This window comes from Equus asinus, chromosome 8, assembly GCF_041296235.1.
Source record: "Equus asinus isolate D_3611 breed Donkey chromosome 8, EquAss-T2T_v2, whole genome shotgun sequence".
Taxonomy (NCBI): domain Eukaryota; kingdom Metazoa; phylum Chordata; class Mammalia; order Perissodactyla; family Equidae; genus Equus; species Equus asinus.
The window spans coordinates 93,128,359-93,143,658 of record NC_091797.1 but is presented as its reverse complement, the minus strand read 5'-3'; the positions used below and the strand labels follow the sequence as shown (position 1 = coordinate 93,143,658).

At 55.9% G+C, this 15,300-nt stretch overlaps 1 protein-coding gene across 5 annotated transcripts in view; it reads right to left on the bottom strand.

The window, feature by feature from the left end:
- Positions 1-15,300, bottom strand: part of OSBP2 (oxysterol binding protein 2) — a 183,734-nt gene that overhangs the window by 27,882 nt on the left and 140,552 nt on the right. For all 5 annotated transcript variants that reach the window (XM_070516393.1, XM_070516391.1, XM_070516392.1 and 2 more), the window contains one exon: positions 5,061-5,314. In XM_070516393.1, the coding sequence (XP_070372494.1) occupies positions 5,061-5,314 (254 nt within the window). The remainder of the gene's footprint in view (positions 1-5,060; positions 5,315-15,300) is intronic.

The window sequence follows — 15,300 nt, the reverse complement described above, 5'->3', positions numbered from 1 at the left end:
GGAGCTGGGGCAGGGGTGAGGGGGAGAGGGGCTGCCATCTGGGAGGGCTCAGCCAGCTGGGTAGACTGTGAGAAGGGGCCCTGGGAGCAGCTGCGGGCTTGCGGGATCAGGGTGGGGGGCTTCCTGGAGGAGGTGAGTCCATCTGAGGTGTGACAGGTGGGAATGGGGCTGAGAGACTGTGGTCTCTTCAGATCTGGTGAGTGACCCAGGCTGGCAGGGGATGGGGATGGGATGTGGAGCAGAAAGGGGGAGGTGAGGGGGAAAAGGGGAGATGGGGTACAGGTGGGAGACAAGACGGGGGAGGGACTGCTGGGCCCCCGGGGAAGCTCAGGAGTCATGTGACTCGCACGTCCTGTTTCTCCCTCCTAAGGAGGGAAGGAGATGTGTCTGCTCTCCTTTCCAGAGCAGCAGGTGGGGCCACCACCCACACAGTCAATCAGCTTCACCCAACAACCAGTCCTGCCCATGGGGCCACCATGACTGGAGGCCAAGGAACTGCCCCCAGAGGCCCAGGAAAGGTAACAAGGTGGGTGGATTTAGAGGTGAAGCAGTGTGGGTCCCTGTCCCCGTGCGCCACTTACAGGGAACTGCGTGTGTAAAGAGCTCAGCACCCCCTGCACGCAGCAACGGCCCGGCAGTGGTCACTGTTAATATTTTCCTTCCCTGCCTGGGAGAAAACTTCCTGACCCTTCCAGGCCCCGCTCTGTGGCTACTACTTCTGCCCTCTCCAGGCCCCACCCTGGCTCCCAGGACACACAACTGGCACCTGAGGAGCGCTCTCCTGTGGGCTGTGGTTAGCCGGGGCCGAACGCACCTCCCTGGCCGACTGTGAAGCTCCCCAGCTCTTCCCCAGCCCCTCCACAAGCCCGGCCTTCAAGAGCGGGCATGTGAGCTGCTGCGCCTGTGCAGGTACTCCTGGAGAGGGCTGCACTGCTGACCCCACGTGTGATGCAGCCTCACTATGTGAGTCCTCTGGACTGTGAGCTCCACGGGCAGGGCCCAGTGCCCCCCTGGCACGAGCCCAGGCAGGCTCAGTAGGAAGCTGCTGAGGTCTGCATTCCCAATTCCCATCAGGCAGGACTTCCCTAACTGCAAGAGCCACGGAGCCACGGCTTCAGTGCACGACGAGGGGGAGGGTGGCCCTGAGTTCACTATGGTGCTGTCCTGACCTGCTCAGATGCTGCCCCCAGAGAGGCCCCTCCAAGGCGCCACCCTCCAAATCCTGGCAACAAAAACTGCAAGAGGAGGGAGAGGGGCTCAGTGTGGTGGTCTCGTGGAAAACGCAATTACAACTTAATTTCACGAAGCACTGTTCTATTTCTTGGTGACCAGGCTGGGTCATTTCTCTGCAAGGCCAGGTGACCAGGTGCGTGGGACAGCAATGAGTGGCTCTGCAGGCTGAGCCTGGGCTTTCTCACTGACCCTGTTCAGGGGACGAAACGGGCCCGGAAGGGCTTTGTAAATGGTAACACAGCAGGCAAACCTGACATGTGGGCTACTGAGAACTTTTTTCCCCAAGAGATGAGACCCACTTTGGTTGAAACATCACATATTAAGCACTCCCACTGGGCTAATGTTGGGGACACAGCTGAATTAAGACCTGATCCTGACCTCAAGGGGTGCAAAGCCTGGTGAGGGAATGGATGTTGAAATAACAGGTGAAACACCACATGGTGGTTCCCTAGGTCCTGGGGGGTTCTAGCCTGGAGGAACGGCTTCCTGACTGGGAGCTCGGAAACCCATGGTGATGTCCATGTGCATCTCTGAAGGATGAAAAGGTATCTAAAGGTATGGGGAAAGAAAGGGTGTTCTAGAAGGTACAGCACAGGCAAAGGCACAAAGGGGCTGATCCGGAAATGTCCTCTGAGCAACTTGTTCCCTCAAATGCCTACAGAGGGGGCCATCCTCGACTCAGGGCTCGCTGTACCATGCCCGGGGAGCAGTAGCACAGGAGCAGGCCTGCGTCACTACCCACGGATCCTGGGATCTTGGGAATTGTCCAGAGAGGCCCCCTCCCTGCCCTGCTGGGGCTCGGGACCTAAAGTCTTATGACATCAATGCCCTTTCCCAAATTTGAAGGAGGTTTTAAGACTGTCCCTCTGACTTTTCTCCTGAAGGCTGAACCACCCCAGATTCTTGGCCATCTTGGAGAAAAGTGAAGATGAAGCAGCTGATCCCTCCTCGAGTGGGAAGGGGACTGCTTGTCCAGGGCCCTCTGAAGGATGTGTCTCCCTGCAGCCTTGGTCTGGCCAGCCGTCCCTCATTTTCTGCTCCACTTCCGTGACCCAGGCTCAATCAGAGCCCATGAGGTGAAAACCCCACAGCCGTTCACCATTTACAGGAGGGGCCTGCCCTAGCCGAGAGCGGCGGTGGGAATAGAGGTTCTCCAAACTCAGCACGGGCGCTGCTGGAAGCTTCCCCACGAAGGGCTCACGACAGCCAGGGCAGGGGGCAGGGAGGGAGGCGGTGGAGTTGCAGTGGGATTCCAACAGCTTCCTCCCCATACAGCGAGACCTGGAACGATCTGGGGGATCATGACTTGTGCCTTCTGGCAACAGCAGGGGTTGGAGGGGCTTCCACCATCCTGAGTGCCCCGCTTCCCAGGAAGGGCTCTGATGGGGCTGCAGCCTAAAGGGAAAAGGCATACCATGGACTCTGGTCCCTGAGATTGGGGGTTCACCCCAGGCAGATGCAAGGCCACCCACTCCATGTGCTAACTTCAGACAGGTAGGGGGCCTCTGCAGCGCTCTGGGGTCTCACCCTTACCACCTCCAAGAGCATGGGGGCCATCACTCCCCAAGCAGGCCACACAGACCTGGGCTTGCATCCCAGCTTGGCCACTTACCAGATGGGTGACCCTGGGCAGCTCAGGTGACTTTTCTGAGCCTCAGTTTCCACTTTGCGCTAATAATACCTAATGGTACTAATGATGGTGTAGGGAGGGGAAAGTGGTCCTGGATGTGAATCTGCTCCCCTTGGAGCTTGGGGTTGGGAGCCACATGGTTGCCTTAGTTACAGATCCCTGGTCCAACTCCCTCCAAGGCCAGGCTAGAGGTGGCCCCTCTGCACACACTGGGGACATCTGAACCCTCCCAGAACTGACCCAGTTCCTGCCAGAGGAGAGGCCCTCATGACAGGTTCACAATAGCAGGTGGGCAGAGCCCTGCCCAGGGTCCAACTCTCCTGTCACTGGGGTCTGACTCTCCTGGTGCCAGCGGAACTGCAAACAGGCTTTGTAATCAACCCCAGGGGGCTGCGCTTCCCATCAAACAATTCATTATATACTTAGATGACAAGCTGTTTTTATGGCTTCGTAAACACAGATGAGCCTCTGATGTCTGACAAAAGACTTTGCTAGAGATGCCAGCTGAGAGGTTCATTTTCTGGGAAAAGCCAAAACTGCTTCCTTGAGACAAAGCAGCTTCCGTCTCGTGGGCAGGGAGGCAGTGCCAGGGAGGCCAGGGGTGGTGGTGGCTTCTGGGATGGATGAGGAAACACAAATACATCATTATGTCACTAAATGCTTAATATCTGTGCCTGTCACCAGAAGTGCAGGGGCCCAGATGCCTAGAATCTGGGGTCTGTAAGGAGGCCAGCGCGCCGAGAGGGTGGAGGCAGGAAAATGAGAGGGATGATGGGGCCAACTCACAGGGCAGCCGCAGAGCTGCGGGGCAGCAGCCTCTCAGCGCACGTACGTCAACTGCACCCCTGCGTGCTGTGGACAAAGGTGGCACACCTGCAGTGCTCAGGGAGCCTCACACCTGCAGGCCATGATTCCCAGCAGTCTGGGAAGAGGGTGCACCTCGTCAGCCTCAAGCACCAGGGAGGGGATTCCTAAGGCTTCTTCCTGCACCCAGGGTGGTTCCAGGCCCAAGCCTGTCTGTGGCAGGGGTAGGGGGTGGGGGTGGTTCACCTGTTCCCATTTGTGCTGCCCACAAGACCAGTAAGGCAGGCTTGGGGCAAGTCTTGGATTCCCAGCATTTCACCTGGGGATCTTGGCCTGCGGTAGGGCTCCAGCTTCCACCTTCCCCCTTCCCACCCTGCCCTCGGGTTTCCTGGTGGTGGGCTGAGAGCCTGGTCCCAACTCCTGCTCCTGCTCTAATCTAACCCCTTTGCTTTGGAGGCTGGGTCCTCTAGGTGGTACTACCCACTGTCTCCAGACAGCTTGATCGCCTGCCTGAACCGCATTCTATGGATCTGGGCCCCTCCTCTGCAGCGGCGTCCATTTCCCCACACCTCCCCTCTTGGGCCCCCTCGTTCCCAGCATGCCACCCCGGCCTGGATGTGTCTCTTGGGAGGAAGCTGTCACAGTCAGACCTGTGCCTGCAGTGTGGAGGCCTGGAGGAGCACACACATCTCTGGGGAACACTCACCAGGCAGAAAGAAGGGCCCAGAAGCACTGTTAAGCATTATATTCTCTGCCACCATGGAGAGACCCTCCCAGCTCCCGGTCACAGCAATGTAGCTTTGAGAACCCCGGGGGAGCAGCGACTCCTGTGGCTGTGCCTCTCAGTTTACAGACTCCGCTTACCCATTTGGCTACTGTCAGGTTGGTAGGACCCATGGCAGGTTCAGCTTTAAAGCTCTTTTGGCTAAGGGAACCCCCAATGCCAGCCCCCCACCACACCTACATGGTTCCCCGATCCTGGGTCCTGATCCTGCTGCATCTGTCCAGTGGACTCAGGGAAAGAGCAGTGGCAGGTGTCGTGGGCCAGTGTGGGAGCCGTGTCCCCACTCTGTGGGCAGAGTCAGCTGCTCAACTTGGGGCCCTGGCCTTCTTTACCCAGGCCTGAACCACCTGCAAACCTCAACCAGATTCCATACCCAACTCCAGTTTCCACCAGACAATTAAAAAGAACGTTCTCACCCACTGACAACCAAGTGGATGAGATGACACAGAGGATCAAGAGGGAGCTGGCTTTGGGAAACAATGTGAAGCCACTGGAAACGGAGGCTTGGTCTGTCAGCACCCCAGCTGCCCGCTCAGGGACTGAGTGACAAGGAGCCATGTCTCTTTCAGGGAGCCCTGTGCCAGGACAGTGATGCTGGTGGGCACTTACGTTGATCATAGCATTCGATGTAATGCGGAAGAGGGTGGCCCGCTCGTTCACAGCCTTCAGCTTCTCACTGCTCTCGTATGGGATTTTGAGGCCTTCCAGCTCGCTCAAGGAGCGCTGGAGCGCCGCACCATGCTTGGCGATGAGGTCATTGCACGTGCCGAGGTCGTCCAACTTCAAGGAGAGGTCCTTGATGGTGTAGTGTAGCTCGCTCTTGTCAGTTGGGGAGGTAGTCTCGTCGTCGTCCCCAGAGTCATCTGTGGAGGGAAACAGAGTTGCCATGGTTCTTACTGACCAACTTGGCACTGAGAGGCCCACATGGCCCGGGCCCAGGAGGGAAAAGCAGGTAGAACCACTCGAGAAAAGAGAGTGCCCTAGAAGGTGCCAGCTCCTGCTCCCAGTCAGCCTGAGGTGTCCACCAGCTTTCCTGGAGTGGGCGCAGGCCCTCCTGAGTCAGTGGGAGGGCATGGGGGGGGACCAGCTTGAATGACAGGGTCTAGTGATGCTTCGGAGGGGGAAGGCCTGCAGGCACCCAGCCAGGTGCAGGGTGCCAGCTCCCTGACGCTGTGACGTGCAGGCAAGGGCTGTGCTGGGTGGAGAGGGGAGAATGCTGTGTGGGAGCAGCTCCCCTCCCAGACCACAGAGCATAAAGCCTAGGCGCCTTTCTTCACACTGCAGGCCCAGCACAAGCTGACCCGCACCTTCCCTGCCAGCTTTACTTTACTCTCCACCCACCCCCCAGCCACACCAAACTGCCCCCTGTTCCCTGTAAACACTTAAGCACTTGTGCTTGGAGCCTTTCCCACTGGGTCCCCACCACCTGGAACCTCCTCATACCTCCCCCGCCTCCTCAGAGGTCTCAACCCTATGCCACCAATGACATCCCATCTTCAAAGCCTGCTTGAAGACCCCCTTAGGCCAAAGTCGCAGCTCCCGGATCCCTGCTTCTGCTCCAGCCCATCCTCCTGCAGGTCATCACCCATCTCCCCTGCAGGAGTAAGGCCACTCCCATTTATCGAATGCCTTCTGTGTGTACATGCTGGCTGTGGCCTCTTAATGGCCTTGTCAGGGTAGGGACTGTACCATCCCAGGGGACAGATGAGGTAACTGAGGCTGAGAGAGGTGAAGTCATGCCCGGAGCACCCAGCTAGTCTGTCTCCAGAGTCACCATCTTCATGCCATGCTTCTGGGGCGTCTGTGAGCTGGCCCAGGTGGGCGCTCACTCTCCTGCCCCTCCCACTCTCTCTCGCCTCTTGTGCAGCGGCCCAGGTGCTCTTGGTTCATCCCTTCCTAGGAGTCTGGGGCACCTTGGAACCTGGCCTGCGGCCAGCCCAGCCTATATCCAAGGGTGTGGAGGGCTGTGGGGGCTTCTGGGGGATGCGCTGCAGCAGGTAGGGTGGGTGGCACCCACTCAGTTCCAAGGCCATGAACGACCAGTGACAGCCACGCTCTCACGTAGTCCTCCCACCTCCACCAGTCCTCAAGAAGGAGGGAGTGGGTGTCATTCAGAAGGTGACATGTGGTCCAGCCTCCCACATTCCCACAGTGTCTCGGGCTCTTCAGACACATGCTGAGCACAGCAGTATGAAACCCCCTCTCAAGCCTGGGTGGAAGCAGATGAACAATGAAGGGGCCTCTGCCTCCAAAATGGTGAACTCTGGCCATGTTGAGTCCCCAAGTCTCAGTTTGAGATCAGGGGTCCTTGTGAGGAGCAAACCCACATTGAAAAGACAGATGAAACTAAATATTAGAGACACAGATAAAACTACTTAATGTGACATTCCGCAAATCAGAAAAAAACAAATGGCATTAAATTAGCTTTTGATTTCTCAAGGATAAACCAGCAGATACCCATCAAGAGCGATGAAAATGATTCCCTGGCTCACTTCTCCCTCTGACAAGGAACTCTACTGGTTGGGAACTTACTCCAAAGGAAGGACAACACTTGTATGTACAAAGTTGTTAGGCCTATGCTTCTCAAGCTTATGGCCGTAGGGGTTCTCGAGCTTTTATGACCCCACATGTCCCCTGTTCCACTTCCACTGGGAATAAAACTCAGTGACAGTGAGCATCCCAGAGAAACACAGTAACAATCCACATAGCAACGACACAGCAGACACCTATCCAGAGAGGTAAAATCCTACAGAAGTTTTGCAACTATATTAATGTAAGAATAGCAGCAACGGAAATCTAGGGCCAAATCAAAGCCACACTCCCAGGCACAAAGGAGCCCTCGCCTGCCTCAAAGCCCACATGAAGGCCAGGACTTGGTGCTCTGAGCAGCTCTCGGGGAGGGGCTTGCCAGGCTGCCTGGGTGGTATAAAAAGTGAGGTGGGCGGAGAGAACAGGCTTGAACGCCCGAGTTCCCGGTTCACACTGAGCTCTGCTGCTTTGTGTGGCCATTTCTTTCTCTCCTTTCTCTCCAAGGAGCAGCCTTGTACCCTGCACAGTGATTTCTCTTTTTCACAGGGCTAATGGGAACATCTCATTTTGCCCTCTCCTTACAGGCCTACGTCACCTCACTCCCTCTCTGAGACTGTCAGCCTCATCAGGAAGAGGATAGAGCCAGAATATCTACACTGGGGGGCTTGCAGACCCCATCACCCCAAGCCCTCATCTATGTAGGAGGGCTGAGGCTCAGGGCAGGAGGCGTCCGGACCAAGACCACCAGGTAGCTAAAGAACAGCAGTCAGGGTAGGAGCCCACATGCCTGCACTGCTGGTCTCCAAGGACACAGCTCACAAGGACAGTGACCCCATAGGAACCAAGCAGGAGGGACTGTGATGGAGGAAGGACTGGAGAGCTGGAGGGGGTAAGATGGAGGGCCTGGGGCAGGAGGCAGACGGCAGGGACTTCTGCCTTCCCATCCTCCTGCATTGCCCAGCCCCTGCTTTTCAAAGGACCAGCCATTTCCCTGCTGTGCCTCCCAGCAAGACTGCCAGAGCCATCTATCTGAACTCCTACCTCACTTCCCCAGGCCTTGCTCTGGCTGTCTGTGCACTGCTGATCCTGGCATGCTTCTAATGTTCAGATCAAACCTTCACAGAAAAGTGAATAAGCAGGAGCCCAGCGAGTTGCTCTGCCATTTGCAAACGCCTCTGAAACAAGGACACCAGGCATGGAGGACGGAGCAGCCGACTCTGCTCTTCATGATCCCCAGAGACAACTCAGGGCCAACGCGGGCCTGCACCTTCTAATGAAAATGACTTCTTGGTAATGGCTGGGCAACTCAGGCCTGACGTTCTTCAGCTAGTGGCGCTCCCAAGACTCCCTGGCTAAAGTGACAAAAGCAAACAGCAGCTCCAGCTGTGGAGCAGAAACAGAACAATCCAGCCTTCAGGCCAGGCGCAGAGCTCGAGATAAGGCGCAGGCAGCTCTTGGGATGGCAGGACCACGTGAAGCAAATGACCGTGGAATAAGCACTCCAGCCTATTCTCAGACACCACCATTTCTAGAAAAGCACCGATTCCTAAAATACTTATCAATTTTCACCAGTTACATACAAGAATGAATTCTCCTTTTTGTTAGATTAAGTCCGTACAACTCAGTTTACCAATGTGTTGCAAGGCAGCAGTCATGACCTCTCTGAGCGTCCTGGCCAGGCCAGCAGAGTGTGGCAGTGACTTCTCATCCGTGGCAAGCTTCCTAAGTGGATGAGTTTCCAACCCTTAGTGGCTGTATTGGGATGGCTAGTGTCCCCCCAAAATTCATGTCCTTCCTGGAGCTTTGGAATGTAACCTTATATGGAAGCACTGATGTGGATGTAATTAGTTAAGATGAGGTCACATTGCAATAGGGCGGATCCTGAATCCAATACGACTGACGTCCTTAAAAGAAGAGGAGAAAAGACAGAGACACATGTAATGAACAACAAACAGAGAGACTAGAGCGTTACGTCTACAAGTCAAGGAATGCCGGCAAGACAAGAAGCTGAGAGAAAGGCCTGGAACAGATTCTCCCTAGGCCTTCTGAGAGCATGGCCCTGCCAAGACTTTGATTTCGGACTTCTAGCCTCCAGGACTGTGAGAGCACAAAATTCTGTGGCTTTAAGCCACCAGTTTGCAGCAATTGGTCATGGCAGCCCTAGGAAACTAACACTGGGGCTTAAAACGACACACATTTATTATCTTACAATTGTGGAGGTCACAAGTCCTAAAACCAAGGTGTTGGCAGCGCTGCATTCCCTCTGGAGTCTCTAGGGAAGAATCTTTCTTTGCTTTTTCCAGCTAAAAGAAGCCCACATTCCTTGGTTTATGGCCCCTTTCTCCATCCTCAAAGCCAGCAGAGTAGCATCTTCCAATCTCTCTGACTCTGACCCTCCTGCCTCCCTCTTAAAAGGACGCTTGTGATTATATTGGGCTCACCCGGATAATCCAGGATAATCTCCCCATCTCAAGATCCTTGACTTAATCACATCTGCAAAGTCCCTTTGCTATATAAGGTCACATACTCACCAAGTTCTGGGACTTAGGATGTTGACATCTTTGGGGGCCCTTATTCAGCTACCACACAGAGTAGCTGTGGCTGAACTGGACAGTAGGCCGAGTTCTCACCTGTCAGGGATCATTATGTTGGACTTACTGCCCTGGGAGGTGGTCCCTGGATGCTCTCTGTTAGACACAAACTCCTACCTGGGCACGGAGACCTCACAAGTCCCTCTGTCCTCCCCTCAAAGCCCGGCACGTAAGCCTTCCTGATGGCTCAGGGAGGAGCTGGGTTCTGTGCCAGGCAGTCACGTGGCCTTGGTTAAGAGCACTCGTCCATACACTGGGGATATTAATCTTTCTCTGGAAAAGGATGTTAAGCACCGAGTGTGCAGCCAGTATAGAGCTGGGACTCACTGGCCCCCTTCCTATCCCTGACTCCCTCATTGGCACAGCTCACTCTTGCATGTAACTGGTCTTGAGTTTACTTCAAATCATAGAAGGTTTGAACCAGAGGGAGCCCTTGTGTGTTTGCTGTGCCCCTTGCCCCCGCCCCCAACTTGGGGCTCTCCTCGAACCCTTGAATAGCTGGTTCTGGCTGAGGAGCCCACTGGGCACCCACTCCAGGCCCGGAACCCTCTTTCATAGGGAAACTCCTGGGAAGGAGCAGGTTGCTGTGGAAACAGCCAATGCAGTGGAACCAGGTGGGCTATTTTTAGAAGTGCAGCTTCTTTTTTTTCATTTTTGGAAGAAAACGGATCAAGTTTCTGGTGGAGAAACCCTGTCAGGGGGCAGCTTTTTTAAACCAAGGAAGCAAAAGCCTGCATAGACTGGTTTGGAAGTGGGGAGAGGTAACATGGTGGGGACGTGGGAGTCAGAGGCCCTGCAGCCACCCCATTTTGCACCATCTCCTGGTTTCTCTGGGAAACCTGGCCTTGCCCTCACCTGCCTACGAGCTCCTTGGGCTCAAAGCACAGGATGACCGGGGGCCCTCTCTCCTCACACAGTGGCTGGAGATGAGTGAGAAATGCCCTGGCTGAGGAGGGCCTCAGGACAGCAAGGACAAGGCCAGGGGCAAGCCCAGCACTCACCTCTCCCTCTGCACCCACACTTCGTGCTGGGCTGGACGAGTTTTGTGGGGAGGTGGTGCTGAGACAGGTCCTGTCTATGGGGGTGGAGGCACAAGCGCAGGGGCCCCAGCAGGGTCCTGAGCAGGAAGGGACACTCAGATGGCTCATCCACCTCTGGGGTACAAGAAGGCAGGGACCCCCCGCCCTGTCCTGTGCCCAGGTGCAGTGCCAGCCAGTGTCCCATGTCCCTTCTCCTTCTTGGCTCTTCTGTGGCTCACCCAGGGCCACAGGTGGACACTCCATGGCCTCAGTGCTTTCCCACTTCTGCACCATTCCCTGGATTTCTTTCCTCCTCTCCTCTGTCTGGCAGATGGCTCCTCCCCCCGGACAAGGTACACATCACTTCAACTGAGCAGCTGCCCTGAGCCCTTGGGCTCCCTCCCTTTTGGCTCCTCAGCACTGGGCCCCTCCACCAGACTCCAGCCAAGTGGAGTAATCCAAATATGTAAAAAGAACATGGTGGCTTCTTGGATGACAAGGTTCAGAGCTTGCTCATCTCTGCATGCCCAGCAGCAAATCGGGCACTAGGCCAGAAACCAGGCAGGGACCTGGGGGGAGACAAAGAGAGAAGTCTTGCCCCACTCCTTGGGAGTTGGGGGAGGAGGCAGCCACTTGAGGGGCCCCAAACAATCATCCATGGGATGGGCAGTGCAAGGCAGGCAAAGGCCAGCAGACAGCCAGGGAATGCCACTGGCTGGGAGTGGAGGTGGTAAGGGACACATGCTGTCTGAGTGCCTGCGTATTCTTGCTCGCCCCAGACTGGCCCCACTGGCCCCGTCCTGGCCCTGCTGCTGTGCCACAGACGAGAGGGCACAGGAAGGGTAGTGAAGGACACCCCCTTCCCAGCACCACGCAGGGGAGCCTACATCAGTGCAGCATGGGCTCCACTGCACCCGGCCTGAGACTCGACTTTCCAGCGGCAGCTGATGGGCACTTACGTCACCAGGAGGACTGGTTGCGACCCAGTGGTGCTCCCTCTGGCCAGCAGCACGGTTATTGGGGACAGGCACTATTCCCTTCCCTCTCTGCCGAGTCTGATGGGGAGGGGACGAGGCCGAGTCCCTGAGCCCTGGCAGCTTTCCAGCCAGTGGTTGTGGTCCCTGAGTGGCCATACAGGCGGCTTTCATCCCATCCTGAGTACTAAGGACTTTGAGCAGGGAGTGCGTCCTATTTTTTTGCAGTCTGGCTGTGAGAAGAGATGCCCCACTGCAGGGCCTCTGAGGAGCACAGCAGGTGTTGGTTTCAAGTGAGAACGGCGGGGGTGCTACACTCTTGGCAGAAAAGAGCCATTTCCAATCAGCAATGTTAGTGCCTCAAAAATTCAATTACAGCAGGTTTGGTGACTTTTATTTAGATTTCACGAGGTTTGTTAAGCTGCCTGAATTTGATCACAGAATCCAATCAGCTGGATGCTGAGAAGAGACAGAAACAGGCCTTGAAGCAGGTCCTTAGGAGGTCAAGTGACTTCCGTGGGTCTGAGAACCAACAGCCTGGTAGCTTAGTGCCTGCCTACTCTGAGCTCCCATATGTTGTGTCATTTCCACGTAGGACCCACTATGCTGAGAGAATCACATCCAGAAGAGGAAAGGGCGGCATGGAGAGTTATAGATGGTACCCAAGACCCCAAGGCTCCTAAGTGGCAGAGCTGGGAGTGGTGGCATGGTTGTTACAGAGAACCTCATGGCACCTACCACCCCCAAGGCCCTGGGGACTGAGAGACTGCAGCAGCTCGCCCACACCTAGCCCTGAGATGAAGCTTGTGCCTGCTGGTGCCCTCTGGCCTGGCCTGGAGTGGGCAGGCGGGGAGGTGAGCCCTACCTGGGGGGTGGTGCTGGTCCTCTGGTCCCCTGCCCCAGAGGAAGACCTTCCAGTGCTCCGCCCCACTCAGGCAATGGGGAGAGGGAGGCTGAGAGGTTTTCCAGGAGCTCCCAAGAGAACAGGGAGCCCAAGACCATTGACAAGAGAAGGGGCTCAGACAGAAGCCCAGGGTGGGGCTGTTGGAAAGATGACTTCAGGCTGGGGTGGGGCCCTGAGAGGACTTTGGGAAGAGATGGTTGCCTTTGCAGATAGATGCACACTGCAGGAGGGTGACGCAGTGGCGAGTGGCACAGGAGAAGAATGCTGTTCCAGGGAGAGGAAGGAACAGAGCATCGAGCCAGAGGTGGGACGGACCAGAGCACTGAATATGAGCACCCCTCAAGTGCAGGGCATGAGGCAGGTCAGAGGCCTCAGTGCTGGAGAGTGAAGCATGTGGACCAGGTCAGATGTGACAGGAGCCACGGAGGGCTCTAGAAATGGGAGTGGCCCCCTGAGGCACTGCCAGTCCTTTCTGACTGGGAAACCCAGAAGGAAAGCATGTCTGCCTTCCCCAAAGTAGGTCCTGTGGGACACTAGTCCTGCAGGGGGTTCTGCAAAAAAGGGAATCAGTGATAGAAAAAAAAAAAGACTTTGGAAAACAGGATGAATGACGTCCCTCCCCTCAAGGAGGTAGGTGACTGAATGCTCTGAGAAGCTTGGCCTTAAGGACACTGGAAGGCATGTCACGATCTAATCTGATGGAAAATCAGATAATAATAAATAATAAATTGTAAAACCCTGGCAGGCAGAGGAAACACAAGCCACAGTACCAGTGTCATCTTGACCTTCGCGGTCCTCTGTGGCTCATCTCCCCTCCTCTCTCATTGGTGATCAGCACAGGGTGTGTTGAGGACATCGGGAACCTGGTGAGACCCCATCAGGGTTCTCCAGCAACTTCCTCTGGAGAGGGTAGCAGGGGTGGCACCCTAACTAGGCACAGCTATCAACAAGGCCAAGGTGGGGCCTAAGGGATGGGTGCCCTGGGCTGACGTAAAAGCCAGCCTTTGCTTCCACTCTACCAGGGCTGCAGGGGCAGAAACCTCAGCCCACAAACACCAATCTGTAGGCCAGTATCTGTGGCGGCTGAATCTCCAATCATCCCAGGGGAATACCCTCCCTGGGACCCCTTGGCCGGCGGGAGAGGCCAGCAAGCAGTGAAAGACTAGGCAAAAATCTGGGAGGGCAAAGAAACGTGCTGCCTTTCATCTCACTGCAGGGGGCTGGGGCACAGGGTAAAAGCCACGAGGCTAAATGAAGGGTGAAAAGTAAGTGCATGTGAGTGATTGTTAGGACGCCCACAGAACCAGGAGCCTCCCTCCTCAGCAGAAGGCTGTAACCCAGAGCCACACAGCATCCTCAAGAAGACAGACAGCTCTGGGAGCAAGGTCCACCTCCAGGGAAATAAACACAGGCAGAGAGATGGAACGTAAAAATAGAGGCGCATGCTCCAATTATGGCATCTGCTGTGATGCTGAAACAACCTGCCACCCACAGCCTCCTCCAGCCGGCAGTGCCCAGCCTACCTATGGCTTCCCTAACTCGGCTTCCATGGGGTGTCCTTGAGGGAACGGGAGTGCCCATCCCAGGTCTGGCACTGCAGGAAGCTGATCCCCCCAGCCTCGGGGTCTCTGGGCTCATTCGCCTGCCCTGTCCTGCTTTGAGTCTTGCCCCAAGGTCCCAAGGTGCAGAGGTAGCTGCTCCACAGCCAACCCGAGGTAGGTACGGGAGGGGCTGGGAGCTGAGGCACTGATGCTCCCTTTCCTTTGCCCAGCTGCATCTTAGCATGATGGGTGCCGCCCCGAGGCACCAGGCCCGAGGTTGGTTGGTTTCTGTGAGCCTGCCCCACCTAGACAACAATGAGCTTCCTTGGCTCCTCCCAGCCTCCACTGTGGGTCTTTAAACCCCAAGCCATTCATCTGCCTGCTCCTGGTTCAATCAGAAAGTCCCTCTGCAGCCCAGCCTCCTGGTCAAGGGAACTGCCTGGTTATTTGGTGGCGAGAAGGGCATGAGTATTTTTTTTTTTTTTTAAAGATTTTATTATTTCCTTTTTCTCCCCAAAGCCCCCCGGTACATAGTTGTATATTCTTCGTTGTGGGTTCTTCTAGTTGTGGCATGTGGGACGCTGCCTCAGCGTGGTCTGATGAGCAGTGCCATGTCCGCGCCCAGGATTGGAACCAACGAAACACTGGGCTGCCTGCAGCGGAGCGCGTGAACTTAACCACTCGGCCACGGGGCCAGCCCAGGGCATGAGTATTTTTAAAAAGCTTCTCCAGGAGATTTTACACTGCAGCCAGACTAGAACTGCTGCATTAGATGCCAGCAAGGCCCCACCAGCTTTAACATCCTGGAATACTAGAGTCTAGCCACATACCTTGCCCCAGTGCTCCATATCTGTCTCCTCCCCACTCTGCCCCCTGCAGCTCCAGGTGCTGCCTCCCAGCTGTGCAGAAGAGGGAACCAAGGCCGAGAGGCTGGAGCAGGGAGCCAGGCATAGGCCCAGGCATCTAGCTCCTGCAGCTCCCTCTCTCCTGTGCCCTATGCGGCCCTCTGGGTAACCAAAGACAGGGAAAAAAATTCTCTCATTACCCTGACAGTTAAGGAAATTAAACAATGTCCTTGTTTCCATGGTGAAGTCTAGCCTTTGCCCACACAACACAAATTCAGTTTTGTGTGTTGCTTTCTCACCTACTGGTCCACAAGTCTTTTGCCAGTCTCTATGACTTGGTTACTTGTTAGCAGCTGCCCCACTTCCCATCAGGTGACAAGCTGTGGCCTCCCATGGTACTGGCTGTTGGGGCCGGGCTGGAATGCTGCAGGAGGACTTCCTTCTGC